The sequence below is a fragment of the Schistocerca americana genome, chromosome 4 (genome assembly GCF_021461395.2).
Source record: "Schistocerca americana isolate TAMUIC-IGC-003095 chromosome 4, iqSchAmer2.1, whole genome shotgun sequence".
NCBI lineage: Eukaryota > Metazoa > Arthropoda > Insecta > Orthoptera > Acrididae > Schistocerca > Schistocerca americana.
In genome coordinates this window covers 713,824,155-713,839,936 of record NC_060122.1, presented here as the reverse complement: position 1 = coordinate 713,839,936, position 15,782 = coordinate 713,824,155, and the positions used below count along the sequence as shown (strand labels likewise).

The following is a 15,782-nucleotide window of genomic DNA, read 5'->3' as shown; positions in this document are numbered from 1 at the left end:
TTCTGCGAGCAGAGTGAGGACGGGCGTTATCGTGCAAAAAAACGATACAGGAAGTCAGCATACCACGGCGTTTGTTCTGTATAGCCCGTCTTAACTTTTTTATTGTTTCACAGTACACATCTTGATTAATGGTCATACCACGTTCCATGAATTCAACCAACAACACCCCTTTGGCATCCCAAAACACCGTTGCCATCAGTTTTCTGGCAGAAAAATCTTGCGAGGGTTTTCTTGGTTTGGTAGGCGAATTTGAATGTGCCCACATCTTTGATTGTTCTTTTGTCTCAGGGTTCACGTACTTAATCCAGGTTTCGTCACCGGTCACGATTCTGTTTAACAATGGTTCTCCTTCGTCCTCATAACGTGACAGAAAGTCTAATGCAGAGGCCATTCTTTGAGTTTTGTGGTGGTCGGTAAGAATTTTGGGCACCCATCGTGCACAGAACTTACGGTAACCCAATCTTGCTGTCACTATCTCGTACAAGAGAGTCTTAGAAATCTGTGGAAAACCAGTAGACAACTCCGACATTGAGAAACGTCGATTTTCACGAACTTTTGCATCAACTGTCTGAACGAGTTCGTCAGTCACCAATGATGGTCTACCACTCCTCTCTTCATCATGAACGTTTTCTCGTCCACTTTTAAATAAACGTACCCATTCACGGACAACTCCTTCACTCATAACTCTTGGTCCGTACACGGCACAAAGCTCACGATGAATAGCTGCTGCAGAATATCCTTTGGCTGTAAAAAACCTTATGACAGCACACACTTCACATTTGGCGGGGTTTTCTATTGCAGCACACATTTCAAACTGCCACAAAAACTAAACTAGCGCAGGTACGACGTTCAGTCGACCACGGCTTGATGCCGACTGACCTGTAGAGTGCGTGAACGCACAGATGGCGTCGCTACTCCCCCCCACAACCCGCACTGTGACCAATCGGAGGTTACTTTCTGAACCGCCCTCGTACTTCATATAAAGTGGATAGTTGTTAAATTACTTGATGTCAGTATTCAAGCAGTGGGTGAACAAGTGTACTGTAACCTACTTCCTTTGTTTTCAGACTGCATTTCCTTAGGATTCTTCCAATGAATCTCAGTCTGGCGTCTGCTTTACCAATGATTAATTTTAAAAGGTCATTCCATTTTAAATCACTCCTAATGCCAACTCCCAGATAATTTATGGAATTAACTGCTTCCAGTTGCTGACCTGCTATATTGTAGCTAAATGATAAAGGATCTTTCTTTCTATGTATTTGCAGCACATTACACTTGTCTACAATGAGATTCAATTGCCATTCCCTGCACCATGCTAATTCGTTTGCAGATCATCCTGCATTTCAGTACAATTTTCCATTGTTACAATATCTCGATATACTACAGCATCATCCGCAAAAAGCCTCGGTTAACTTCCGATGTTATCTACAAGGTCATTTATAAATAGTGTGAATAGCAATGGTCCTACGACACTCCCCTGCGGCACACCCAGTCACTCTTACTTTGGAATACTTCTTTCCATTGAGAATGCCATGCTGCATTCAGTTATCCGGGAACTCTTCAATCCAGTCACACAATTGGTCTGATAGCCCATATGCTCTTACCTTGTTCATTAAATGACTGTAAGGAACTGTATCAAACGCCTTGCGGAAGTCAAGAAACACGGCATCTACCTGGGAACCCGTGTCTATCGCCCTCTGAGTCTCGTGGAAGAATAGCGCGAGCTGGGTTCCACAAGATCGTCTTTTTCAAAACCCATGCTGATTCCTACAGAGTAGATTTCTAGTCTCCACAGAAGTCATACTCTAACATAATACGTGTTCCAAAATTCTACAGCTGATTGATGTTAGAGATATAGGTCTATAGTTCTGCACATCTGTTTGACATCCCTTCTTGAAAACTGGGATGACCTGTGCCCTTTTCCAATATTTTGGAACGCTGTGCTCTTCTAGAGACCTACGGTGCACCACTGCAAGAAAATTTATTGTTAACAGTTGATCAAGATGTACAATGTGCTGCATTCCAATATAATAAACCCCAACCTGCATCTCATCACATGTGATAGAATGTTAAGTTTGGCACAGAGAATTTTGTTAGAGAAAATATGAACTTGGGTCCATCACATGTCCAGATATAAAAAGCTTTCAGCAATGAATAAGGAACAGATAAGTCATTTTTATCCTACAACATTATACATTAGCTTAAGAAAAAGGCATCTTAGATCTCAAGGACATATATCTGAAATGTTTGTACATCATTACTGATGAGTATGGAATTTTTACAGTAAAAAGTGAATGAGCCAGCAGTCAGATGTTGAGTGTCAAGAAATTCACAAGCAGACAAACCACATGTAGGGAGAAATTTACACACAGTCAAGGAGGGTGGAGGAAATGCAGGCAAGTTTGAATTTAATATTCCACCAATACCAAGGTCATTGGAAATTGGAAACTATGAGAAAAAAATAGGGAAATAATCAACCATGGACTCATTTAACAAATCATCCTGTTATCCACCTAAAGTCATTTAGTGAAACAACAGAACATTTATGGAGAGCTGGAAGGCTAATTCCACTTGTTTTATCCAAATAAGAGAAAAGTGACTTAAAACTGCTCTAACTCCTCAGCAGGGTACACTCAGGTCATATTAGTAGCTGAACATGAGGATAAGTGGAAGGGTCATAGAAAACAGACTTGAGCCATTCAGCACACAGTGTAGGGACATTTGTTGCCAGTAGTAGACAGCTCACCACAAAGTGTTCATGAGAAATGATCATTCTCTTTACTGCTTTCAAAGATGTCAGTCACTGATATCATCCATCACTTGCACAGTGTGCTAAATACTGATTCATGGGAAACTACTATTTTTAAAGTGAATACTATTTATGTAGATAGCATAAACAAATGGAAACTTTTAGAACCAGAGATCTCTTTACCTAGCAAAAGATATGAACTGCCTGTAGGAAACAGGGCTGCTACGAGAATTACATTGGAGAAGTCATTGTGCAAATGAGATACAATGCTGAGAGGTAAAACTAACATTGTATTAAAATGGAAAGTCCAGGATGGAATGTGACAGAATTAGAGAAGGATAGTTGCTACTCACCATACAGTGGAGACACTGAGTTGCAGATAGACACAACAAAAAGATGGTCACAAAATGAGGTTTCGGCCAACAAGGCCTTTGTCGAAAATAGACAGACACATGTGCGTGTGCATATGCACAGTCTCTGGCAGCTGAAGCCAGACTACGAGCAGCAGCACACGCACAATGGAAGAGGCAACCAGGTGGGAGTACGAGGAGGCTGGGGTGGAGAGGGAGAGGAATAGCAGGATGGGGTGGGAGAGGAATAGCAGGATGGGGTGGGAGAGGAATAGCAGGATGGGGTGGGAGAGGAATAGCAGGATGGGGTGGGAGACAGTAAAATGCAGCTAGTGGAAATGCATTGGGATGAAGTGGAGAATGGGTAGGGCAGCCAGGTGCAGTCGGGAGGTTAGACTGAGGACAGAGGAAAGGGGGAGAGGGAGTAGTAGAAAAGGAGAGGATCAATTAAAGCTCATTTTATGACTGTGCCTATGTGCAACTCATCTTCGCTATATGGCGGGTACGAAATATCCTTTTCTAATATTGTTCCAGTGTATTCACAATGTCATAAGTTTGTGAACCAAATCAGTTCCAGCAGTTGTTAAAATTATTTTACTGGATGTCCAAGTCTCTTGCTGCTGTTAGACATGCTGTCACCAGGGAAATACAGGTTTTTCCTGTATTCAATTAATTGTAGTTCAAGATGATGTTCACACAAACAGGGGAAGTGTTTGGAAAAACTAAATGTTAATCAATGTAGTGTGGTAAAATCCAAACTGCCTACCTCAGAACTCTTGTTGTATAGTATGAGGCTTCAGTCTCTGAGACAAACTCTACAACAAGGCCAACATCTTTCAATTCCAGTCTCTCATCCACACCTGGTTTTGTACCTGAAGGCCAGTACTGATGACATTTAACCTGAAAATAATTTCAGCAGCATTAATAATATTAAACTTCACACTGCAGTGGATATACACAGTGCCAAACCTTTAGAAACAACCTTATATAGATGGTAGAGGATGCTTAACTGAGTATTCTGACATAAAATATTTGTTGACACAACAACTTACACTCACAACAACAACTTACACTCACAACAACAACTTACACTCACAACAACAACTTACACTCACAACAACAACTTACACTCACAACAACAACTTACACTCACAACAACAACTTACACTCACAACAACAACTTACACTCACAACAACAACTTACACTCACAACAACAACTTACACTCACAACAACAACTTACACTCACAACAACAACTTACACTCACAACAACAACTTACACTCACAACAACAACTTACACTCACAACAACAACTTACACTCACAACAACAACTTACACTCACAACAACAACTTACACTCACAACAACAACTTACACTCACAACAACAACTTACACTCACAACAACAACTTACACTCACAACAACAACAACAACTTAAGAGGCCCCCACACACTCAATAATATTTATTGCAAAATACTGAGTACTGCACAATAATACTGTTGTCTGAGAGTGGTACTGACGATTTGCATAATATATTGAAGGAGACTGCAAAGCCTTAAAAATGTTGACAGACAATATGCTGTACCATTTAAGGGTGATATTATGCAATATGCAACAGATTCTGCTCAGATCTCATGATCCGCAGACATGCAAACAATCGATATAGCGATGCCATATTAATGGGAATACATCAGTGAAACAAATGGATAGAGTCATCTGATGAAGTGCATTCAGGGGAGTAGTTTGATTACATATTTAATACTTATTCAGTAATTATCTGTAGAAGTATTTGACATAGTTATTTAAGTGCATAGAAATAATACTGTAATTGGTTACATGCATATTTCGGAAGCTACTATTATTTATTGCAGCAATACATAACAGCACTACTTGCATATACTCAACAGTGATGTTTCTTACTCTTTTCAGGTTTATAAATTGTCTCCAATATCACGGAAAGTGAAATCCAACAAATATATGAACAGTATTTTTCCTGAGTACATAAGGCATAACGAAGTTCACCAACTTGTTGAAAGATTCCTCTTCTGACCTTAAAGTCTTTCGACAGATATCTGGCTCTGCTGCAGATTCTCTAAGCATGTCAATATGGCTGGTGTAGAATGCCTTCTGAGCGACTTTTTTTGCCCGTTCCTAATTCCTCTTGCTTTTCTTTTTGCAGCACAACGTGACTGCAATCACAACACATGGGGAGTTCTACATCATCAAGCACTGATGTGTTTGCTACGAAGGCAAAGCTCTAACAGACATGTTACGCTATAATATTGAGCCATTATTGGCCTTGCACTTTTGCACAGTATATTAACACAACTTTATTGTGCAATAAATACTGAGTGTATGATGGACCCTTTAAATGTAGAGAAACAGTTAGATGCAGTGACCATCAGTCTCAATGTATGCGCCACAATGTAATATACCGAGAGTCTTACACTACTGATTCAAACTCATTCTGTCTCAATGCTTGTGAACTTTGTTTACAACAGATATTATCACTGCTCTGAAAGTGCGCAAATCATGGGCAAGTTACTGATGAATCTTCTCTTGCACAATACATCACCATCTCCTCAGGTTCAGCTTCATAAACAATTTTCTCACAAGATGTAATCACACTTTACTTTTTAAGACGACAATGATAAATTTGTAAAAACATGAAAGAGATGTAAAAACAAACAAACACACAAACACACAAACAACACACACAAGCAAGCAAGCAAATCTATGGCCAGTGCTTTGTAGCTTTAACAACCAGTTTTCTGTAGATGACAACCAGCAAAAAGTAAATTGACATAAACTCTGAGGAAACATCAGATGTTTGTGTATAGTTTCTCAAGGTAATGACACCAACATTGCTGAAGCAATCACTTCACTGATAATGGAAAAGAAAGTACTCTATCGAGTACATTATGTGATAAAAAGTATCTGGACACCCCAAAAAACATACGCTTTTCATTTAGGTGCATTGTGCTGCCATCTACTGCCAGGTACACCATATCAACGACCTCAGTAGTCATTAGACATCATAAGAGAGCAGAATGGGTTGCTCCGCCGAACTCACGGACTTTGAATGTGGTCAGGTGATTCGGTGTCACTTGGGTCACATGTCTGTACACAAGATTTCCACACTCCTTAACATCCCTAGGTCCACTGTTTCTAATGTGACAGTAAAGTGGAAATGTGAAGGGACACGTACAGCACAAAAGTGTACAGGGCGACCTCGTCTGTTGACTGACAGAGATCGCCAACAGTTGAAGAGGGTTGTAATGTGTAACAGACCGGTATCTGTCCAGACCATCACACAGGAATTGTAAACTGTGTTGGGATCCACTGCAAATATATGACAGTTAGGCAGGAGATGATATAAAACTTGGATTTCATGGTTGAGCGGCTGCTTATAAGCCACACATCAAAATAGTAAATGCCAAACGACACCTCGCTTGGTGTAAGGAGAGTAAACATTGGACAGTTTAACATCGCAAAAATGTTGTGTGGAGTGACAAATCACGGTACACAATGTGGCGATCCAATGGCAGGGTGTGGCAAATGTCTGGTGAACGTCATCTGCCCGCGTGTGTAGTGCCAATAGTAAAATTCGGAGGCGGTGGTGTTATGGTGCGGTAGTTTTCTTCATGGAGGGGGTCTGCACCCCTTGTTTTGCGTGGTACTACCACAGCACAGGCCTACATTGATGTTTTAGCAACCATCTTGCTTCCCACCGTTGAAGAGCAATTCGGGGATGGCGACTGCATCATTCAACATGACTGAGCACCTGTTCATATTGCATGGCGAAGTGGTTACACGACAATAACATCCCTGTAATGGACTGGCCTGCACAGAGTCATGACCTGAGTCCTATAGAACATCTTTGGGATGTTTTGGAACGCTAAGCTGTAAAAGGCTAAGGGTGAGCCAATACCATATTTAATTCCAGCATTATCGATGTAGTGCACTGCAAACTTTTAGGTCATTTTCAGGCAGGTGTTCGGATACTTTTGATCACATGGTGTATATAGCTTTGCTGCAAGTTTCAGGCTGGTTTAATGTACTACATTTCACAGTAAATGAAAAGCTGCATTCTACACAGTAAACAGTAACAAGCCTTAATTAAAACATTTATTTTTAAAATTTGAATTATCTGCTACTTAAAGGGAAATATAGAAATCACAAGTAAACAAATGTTTTTATGTTATATTCGTGTGCCAATATACTATTTGTTTCAAGCTCATGGTTATCTTTCAGTAGCAAACAGTAAGTATATAACAAGAAAATGTTTTACAATGTGTGTTTCCCCTCTTACTTTCATGGTCATCATTATAGAGGAGTTTAAAGTAAATGCTTTCAAATTGATTTTAAGGCTCAGGATGTCGCTGTTGCAAAGAGAAACAATCACTGAATTATAGTTTGTACCTCATTTTATTTTTCGTTACTGTCACTACAACATTACAGACTTTGAGCAGTTCAGTTCAGTAAGTAAATCCACTTTTGAGCTCACAGCTTTCAATCACTTACCTGTTAACTTAGGAAATCTATGACTAAGTCTGCTAAAACACTTTTGCTTAGCAATCAAAGTCTGAAAAGATACTGTAAATTGTCTGAGCAATTGAAATCACATATTTATCTATGGACATAAAAATGTGGAACATCAACGGGTAAATTCAAACGCTGTGTACAATATGATTTAGCTTTTATGCAGTGTGCAAGATGAGAAATGGGAAAGAACAGCTGTAGTTCAGTAAACATACAAGAAAGCAGCAATGAAGCCATAAACAAACATAAGGAAAGCAATGTGAGCAGCATTCAATGAAACTTTAAGTAAAATTCTGATGACTCCTGACAAACAGTCCAAAGGAATATTACCGTTACATAAAATTAACAGATGGATTAATGTAAGGGACAATCAAAAAGTTTCCAACTGAGGGCACTGCTGCAGTGTTTATGCAATGTAGTGCAATTCTGATGCACATATATAAGCACCGGCATGTAGCCAAGGGATTAGCGAGGCATTCACGTCTTTCTGCATGAATTAAACATGGGAACATGAACTACGATGACATCATTAACAAATGTGTCCAATAAGACAAATGTGCCACTGTTAATTTTTTTTTTGCTGCTGAAGGACATACATCGGTAGACATCTATCAAAGAATGAAGAATGCGTATGATGGCAGCACGTCTGTCTAAAACCACCATTGGGGAATGATGCCCTACGTTCTGTGCTGGTCCCAATTTGACACAAGATACTGACTTATGTGGGACACCAGCCTCATAATTCAGAAGTTAGCCAACTCTCATACAAGACCCTCTACCACCCGCCCTACAGTCCTGATCTCTTCTGACGTGATTATCACACCTTCGGTCCCTTAAAATGGCCTCAAATGGCTTACAATTCCTGTCGAATGAGGATGTGCAGAAGGCAGTTACAGACGTCTTCACACAGCAAAACACTGTTTTACCAAACGAGCATCTTCAGCCTGGTGCATCTATCGGTGGGTCACGCCGCTGTGCTTATGGTGATTCTGCCCAATTAGCATACCGATTCTGGACTGTACCACCTTCAAACAGAAACTTTCTGATTGCCCCTCAAATCATCTGTCTGGTCATTCATCAATTCCATCAGTATTGAAACAGAAGACAACAAACAATAGGCCAAAATACAACATTCAGTCTTCTGAAACCGTTTCACACCAGTAAGTTTTAGTACAGTTCTTCCTCTGAATTGTTGCATGAACATTAAAATAGCATGTGTTGGGATAAGTACTCACAGAACGGAAAAGCAGTTAAGTTTGCTCAACAAAATAAAAGACATTTGGACCCGTACTGTTCTGTGTAGATAATGTGAAAGATCTTTCTTCCCTTTAGCAGCAGTTTATCATAGGTCACTCAAGTACGTAAGGGTTCTAAGCGATTGGAAAAAAGGTGCAGGCCAATAGTATTTACACAGAGGGTCACTGGAAAGATGTAGGGTTAAGACATTGATGTCAATCGGTTTCAGAATCTGGTACCATTTTATGCTTATATATTACAAGCTTTTGGAGAGCAAAAATTTCTTTCATATGGTTCCACAGGGATTCGACTAACAGAAATCTTATGAAATTCAACTTGTCCTTGAGATCCAAAAGGCCACAGTTAATTGTGTCATTGTCACATCCACTGACCAATGGAAGCCATTCAATACAGTCTGCACGGTTGCTTAGTGGAAAAAACACATTAATAAACATTAAATCAGCACTGTAACTGAACTGAGGAGTTTGTAGCAGTGTGAAATCCAGATGTCACCCGCAATGGGGCGAAATCAGGTGTAAAAGTAACTTCAGAAGTAGCCGAAAGTGTTATAGGGCTGTTGCTGTTCACAATATAAATGATCCAGTGGTTTACATTAGCAGTTTAATGAAGCTGTTCACGAATGATGCAATGCTGCAATGAAATGGAGGAAGAACTACAGACTATGAGTGACTGGTGCAGGGACTGGGAGTTCACCTCGGTGTAAACAGACATTACATACCAAGTTCGAAACTGCCAAGCAGATTCACTTTTTGAAGAACTCTAAGGAAATGTAACTTATCCACAAGAGAAGTGGCTTACAAAACCTTGAAGATACAAGGAAGTATGGTACACTTCATTACGGTTTTATTTAGTAAATGCGGGAGTGTCACAGAGACACTCCTCAAACTACATGAGAGGCGGTGTGTATCAATATGTGAGTTGCTGTTAGAATTCAGAGACTGCATATTCTGAAATGAACCATGAAATGATCATGATGGGGAAAAAAAATCAAAGAAATTAGAGCTCATGCAGAAATCTATCAGTCACCCTTCTTATGTATAATTCCCAAATGTAACAGGACAGCAAGGGGAAATAAAAGTGATACCAGAAGAATGCTCTTGCCACACATCGTGAGGTGGTTTACTGCTGAAAATACATCTAGATGACTATTTTCAAGTATGCAATCATCATCAAATCCAATGGATATAGTTATAAGCAGAATGTATCACTAAACCGTATGCAGAGCAGAACCTTTGATAGGATACAAAAGAAACAGTTAAAATCAAACAACAGGAACTCCAGGTAGGAATATCAACAATGTAGGAAAAGTAGCAATCTATCTTTCCCTAAATTTTTGGAACATAAGAGTTAATCAGTCGTATCCCTTAGGACCCCCCCACGAACCATGGACCTTGCCGTTGGTCGGGAGGCTTGCATGCATCAGCGATACAGACAGCCTAGCGTAGGTGCAACCATAAGGGAGTGGTATCTGTTGAGAGGCCGGACAAACGTGTGGTTCCTGAAGAGCGGCAGCAGCTTCTTCAGTGGTTGAGGCTGCAGGAGCAACAGTCTGGATGATTGACTGATCTGGGCTCTTAACACTAACCAAAACGGCCTTTCTGTGCTGGTACTGTGAACGGCTGAAAGCAACGGGAAACTACAGCCGTAATTTTACCCGAGGGCATGCAGCTTTATTGTATGGTTAAATGATGGTGGCGTCTTCTTGGGTAAAATATTCCGGAGGTAAAATAGTCCCCCATTTGGATCTCCGGGTGCGCACTTCTCAGGAGGACATCGTTATCAGGAGAAAGAAAATGGGTGTTCTACGGATCGGAACGTGGAATGTCAGATCCCTTAATCGGGCAGGTTGTTGTTGTTGTTGTCTTCAGTCCTGAGACTGGTTAATCGGGCAGGTAGGTTAGAAAATTTAAAAAGGGAAATGGATAAGTTAAAGTTAGATATAGTGGGAATTAGTGAAGTTCGGTGGCACGAGGAACAAGACTTCTGGTCAGTTGAATACAGGGTTATAAATACAAAATCAAATAGAGGTAATGCAGGAGTAGGTATAATAATGAATTAAAAAAAAAAAATAGGAGTGCAGGTAAGCTACTACAAACAGCATAGTGAACGCATTATTGGGGCCAAGATAGACATGAAGCTCACGCCTACTACAGTAGTACAAGTTTATATGCCAACTAGCTTCCCAGATGACGAGGAGATAGTGAAGGGAGATGAAAATTTAACAATAATGGGTGACTGGAATTCGATAGTAGGAAAAGGAAGAGAATTGAACATGATCGGTGAATATGGATAGGGGGTAAGAAATGAAAGAGGAAGCCACCTGGTAGAATTTTCCATAGAGCATAACTTAATCATAGCTAACACTTGGTTCAAGAATCACAAATTAAGGTTGTATACATGGAAGAGGCCTGGGGATATACTGACAGGTTTCAGACAGATTATATAATGGTAAGACAGAGATTTAGGAACCAGGTTTTTAATTGTAAGCCATTTCCAGGGGCAGATGTGGTCTCTGACCACAATCTATTGGTTATGAATTGTAGATTAAATCTGAAGAACCTGCAAAAAGGTGGGAATTTAAGGGGATGGGATCTGAATAAACTGCAAAAACCAGAGGCTGTATAGAGTTTCAGGGAGAACATTAGGGAACGATTGACAGGAATGGGGGAAAGAAATACAGTAGAAGAACGGGTAGCTTTGAGGGATGAAATAGTGAAGGCAGCAGAGGATCAAGTAGGTAGAAAGACGAGGGCTAGTAGAAATCCTTGGGTAACAGAAGATATATTGAATTTAATTGACGAAAGGTGACAATATAAAAATGTAGTAAATGAAGTAGGCAAAAAGAAATACAAGCGTCTCAATAATGAGATCGGCAGGAAGTGCAAAATAAATAAGCAGGGATGGCTAGAGGACAAATGTAAGGATGTAGAGGCATATATCACTAGGGGTAAGATAGATACTGCCTACAGCAAAATTAAAGAGACTTCTGGAGAAACGAGAGCCACTTGTATGAATATCAAGAGCTCAAATGGAAACCCAGTTCTAAGCAAAGAGAATGCTGGAAGGTGGAAGTAGTTCATACAGGGTTTGTAAAACCGTGACTTACTTGAGGACAATATTATGGAAATGGAAGAGGATGAAGATGAAATGGGAGATATGATACTGCGTGAAGAGTTTGACAGTGCACTGACAGACCTAAGTCGAAACAAGGCCCTGGGAGTAGACAACATTCTATTAGAACTGCTTACAGCCTTGGGAGAGCCAGCCCTAACAAAACTCTACCATCTGGTGAGCAAGATGTACGAGACAGGCGAAATTCCCTCAGACTTCAAGAAGAATATAGTAATTCCAATCCCAAAGAAAGCAGGTGTTGACAGATGTGAAAATTACCCAACTATCAGTTTAATAAGCCACGGCTGCAAAATATTAACACAAATTCTTTACAGACGAATGGAAAAACTGGCAGGAGCCGACCTTGGGGAAGATCAGTTTGGATCCCGTAGAAATGTTTGAACATGTAAGGCAACACTGACCCTAGGACTTATCTTCGAAGAAAGATTAAGGAAAGGCAAACCTACGTTTCAAGCATTTGTAGACTTAGAGAAAGCTCTTGACAATGTTGACTGGAATATTCTCTTTCAAATTCTGAAGGTGGCAGGGGTAAAATAGAGGGAGGAAAAGGCTAATTACAATTTGTACAGAAACCAGACGGCAGTTGTAAGAGTCGAGGGGCATGAAAGGGAAGCAGTGGTTGCGAAGGGAGTGAGACAGGGTTGTAGCCTATCCCCGATGTTACTCGATCTGTATATTGAGCAAGCAGAAAAGGAAACAAAGGAAAAATTCAGAGTAGGAACTGAAATCCATAGAGAAGAAATAAAAACTTTGAGGTTCGCCGATGACATTTAATTCTGTCAGAGATAGCAAAGGACCTGTAAGAGCAGCTGAACGGAATGGACAGTGTCTTGAAAGGAGGATATAAGATGAACTTCAACAAAAGCAAAACGAGGATAATGGAATGTAGTCGAATTAAGTCGGATGATGCTGAGGGAATTAGATTAGGAAATGGGACACACAAAGTAGTAAACGAGTTTTGCTAATAACTTATGATGGTCGAAGTAGAGAGGATATAAAATGTAGACTGGCAATGCCAAGGAAAGTGTTTCTGAAGAAGAGAAATTTTTTAACATCGAGTATAGATTTAAGTGTCAGGAAGTCGTTTCTGAAAGTATTTGTATGGAGCGTAGCCACGTATGGAAGTGAAACGTGGACGATAAATAGTTTGTACAAGAAGATAATAGAAGCTTTCGAAATGTGGTACTACAAAAGAATGCTGAAGATTAGATTGGTTGATCACATAACTAATGAGGAGGTATTGAACAGAATTGGGGAGAAGAGGAGTTTGTGGCACAACTTCACTTGAAGAAGGGATCGGTTGGTATGACATCTTCTGAAGCATCAAGGGACCACCAATTTAGTACTGGAGGGCAGGGTGGAGGGTAAAAATCGTAGAGGGAGACCAAGAGATGAATACACTAAGCAGATTCAGAAGGATGTAGGCTGCAGTAGGTACTGGGAGATGGAGAAGCTTGCACAGGATGGAGTAGCATGGAGAGCTGCATCAAACCAGTCTCTGGACTGAAGACCACAACAACCACCCCTTTGGAAGGAATCATTATGGCGTTTTTAACTCATTTACAGAAATCACAGAAAACCTAAATCACAATTGACCAGTTGGGGATTACGAGCCTGTCCTCCAAATTGCAAGTCCTTTGTTCCAACTACAGAATCACCTCACCCACAGTTTCACAATAGTAAAACACTGTATGTTTCTTCACCTACTTCTTTATTTAATACAAAGTTATCAACTGTTTGAATATGTATGATCTTGTGTTTCATACCAGTGAGATTTTAAATGCACACACACAGGGTGGTCCATTGATAGTGACCGGGCCAAATATCTCATGAAATAAGCATCAAACGAAAAAACTACAAAGAACGAAACTCATCTAGCTTGAAGGGGGAAACCAGATGGCGCTACGGTTGGCCCACTAGTGGCGCTGCCATAGGTCAAACGGGTATCAACTGTGTTGTTTTTAAATAGAAGCCTCCATTTTTTATTACATATTCATGTAGTACGTAAAGAAATATGAATGTTTTACCTGGACCACTATTTTCGCTTTGTGATAGATGGCGCTGTAATAGTCACAAATGTGGAAGTACGCGGTATCCCATAACATTCCGCCAGTGCGGACGGTATTTGCTTCGTGATACATTACCCGTGTTAAAATGGACCGTATACCAATTCCGGAAAAGGTCGATATTGTGTTGATGTATGGCTATTGTGATCAAAATGCCCAACAGGTGTGTGCTATGTATTCTGCTCGGTATCCTGGACGACATCATCCAAATGTCCGGACCGTTCGCCGGATAGTTACGTTATTTAAGGAAACGGGAATCGTTCAGCCACATGTGAAACGTCAACCATGACCTGCAACAAATAATGATGCCCAAGTAGGTGTTTTAGCTGCTGTCGCGGCTAATCCGCACATCAGTAGCAGACAAATTGCGCAAGAATCAGGAATCTCGAAAACACTGGTGTTGAGAATATTACATCAACATCGATTGCACCCGTACCATATTTTTCTGCACCAGGAATTGCATGGCGATGATTTTGAACGTCGTGTACAGTTCCGCCACTGGGCACAAGAGAAATTACGGGACAATGACAGATTTTTTGCACGCATTCTATTTAGCGGCGAAGTGTCATTCACCAACAGCGGTAATGTAAACCAGCATAATATGCACTATTGGGCAATGGAAAATCCACGATGGCTGCGACAAGTGGAACACCAGCGACCTTGGCGGGTTAATGTATGGTGAGGCATTATGGGAAGAAGGATAATTGGCCCCCATTTTATCGATGGCAATCTAAATGGTGCAATGTATGCTGATTTCCTATGTAATGTTCTACCGATGTTACTATAAGATGTTTCACTGCATGACAGAATGGCGATGTACTTCCTGCATGATGGATGTCCGGCACATAGCTCGCGTGCAGTTGAAGCAGTATTTAATAGTTGACAGGTGGATGGCCTGCACGTTCACCGGAGCTGACGTCCCTAGATTTCTTTCTGTGGGGAGAGTTGAAGGATATTTGCTATCGTGATCCACCGTCAACGCCTGACAACATGCATCAGTGCATTGTCAATGCACGTGTGAACATTACGGAAGGTGAACTACTCGCTGTTGAGACGAATGTCATTACACGTACTGCCAAATGCATTGAGGTTGAAGGACATAATTTTGAGCATTTATTGCATTAATGTGGTATTTACAGGTAATCAAGGTGTAACAGCATGCGTTCTCAGAAATGGTAAGTTCACAAAGGTACATGCATCACATTGGAACAAATGAAATAAAATGTTCAAAGGAACCTACATTCTGTATTTTAATTTAAAAAACCTACGTGTTGCCAACCATTCATTTAACATTGTGAGCCGTATGTTTTTAACTATTACAGCACCATCTATCACAAAGCAAAAAAAGTGGTCCAACTAAAACATTCATATTTCTTTACGTACTACATGAATATGTAATAAAAATGGGGGTTCCTATTTAAAAAAAAACGCAGTAGATATCCATATACCACACACTACAGTAAATGTGTCATCTAATACCTGGTAGTGCATGTCATCTATATGTCTATTAATATTCCGCGAGCCATCATGCAGTGCGTGGCAGGGGATACCCTGTGATACATATATTCATTTCCTTTCCTGCTCCACTCACAAATAGAGTGAAGGAAATATGACTGTCTATATGTGTCCCTATGAGCCCAAATTTCTCGTGTTTTATCTTTGTGGTCATTACATGAAATCTATGAT

At 40.4% G+C, this 15,782-nt stretch overlaps 1 protein-coding gene across 4 annotated transcripts in view; it reads right to left on the bottom strand.

The window, feature by feature from the left end:
• Positions 1-15,782, bottom strand: part of LOC124614058 (tyrosine-protein phosphatase non-receptor type 2-like) — a 68,661-nt gene that overhangs the window by 38,854 nt on the left and 14,025 nt on the right. For all 4 annotated transcript variants that reach the window (XR_006979688.1, XM_047142893.1, XM_047142891.1 and 1 more), the window contains exon 4: positions 3,866-3,999. Coding sequence is in view for 3 of the 4 variants with exons in the window: in XM_047142893.1 (XP_046998849.1) it covers positions 3,866-3,999 (134 nt within the window). In the remaining variant the exon portion in view is untranslated. The remainder of the gene's footprint in view (positions 1-3,865; positions 4,000-15,782) is intronic.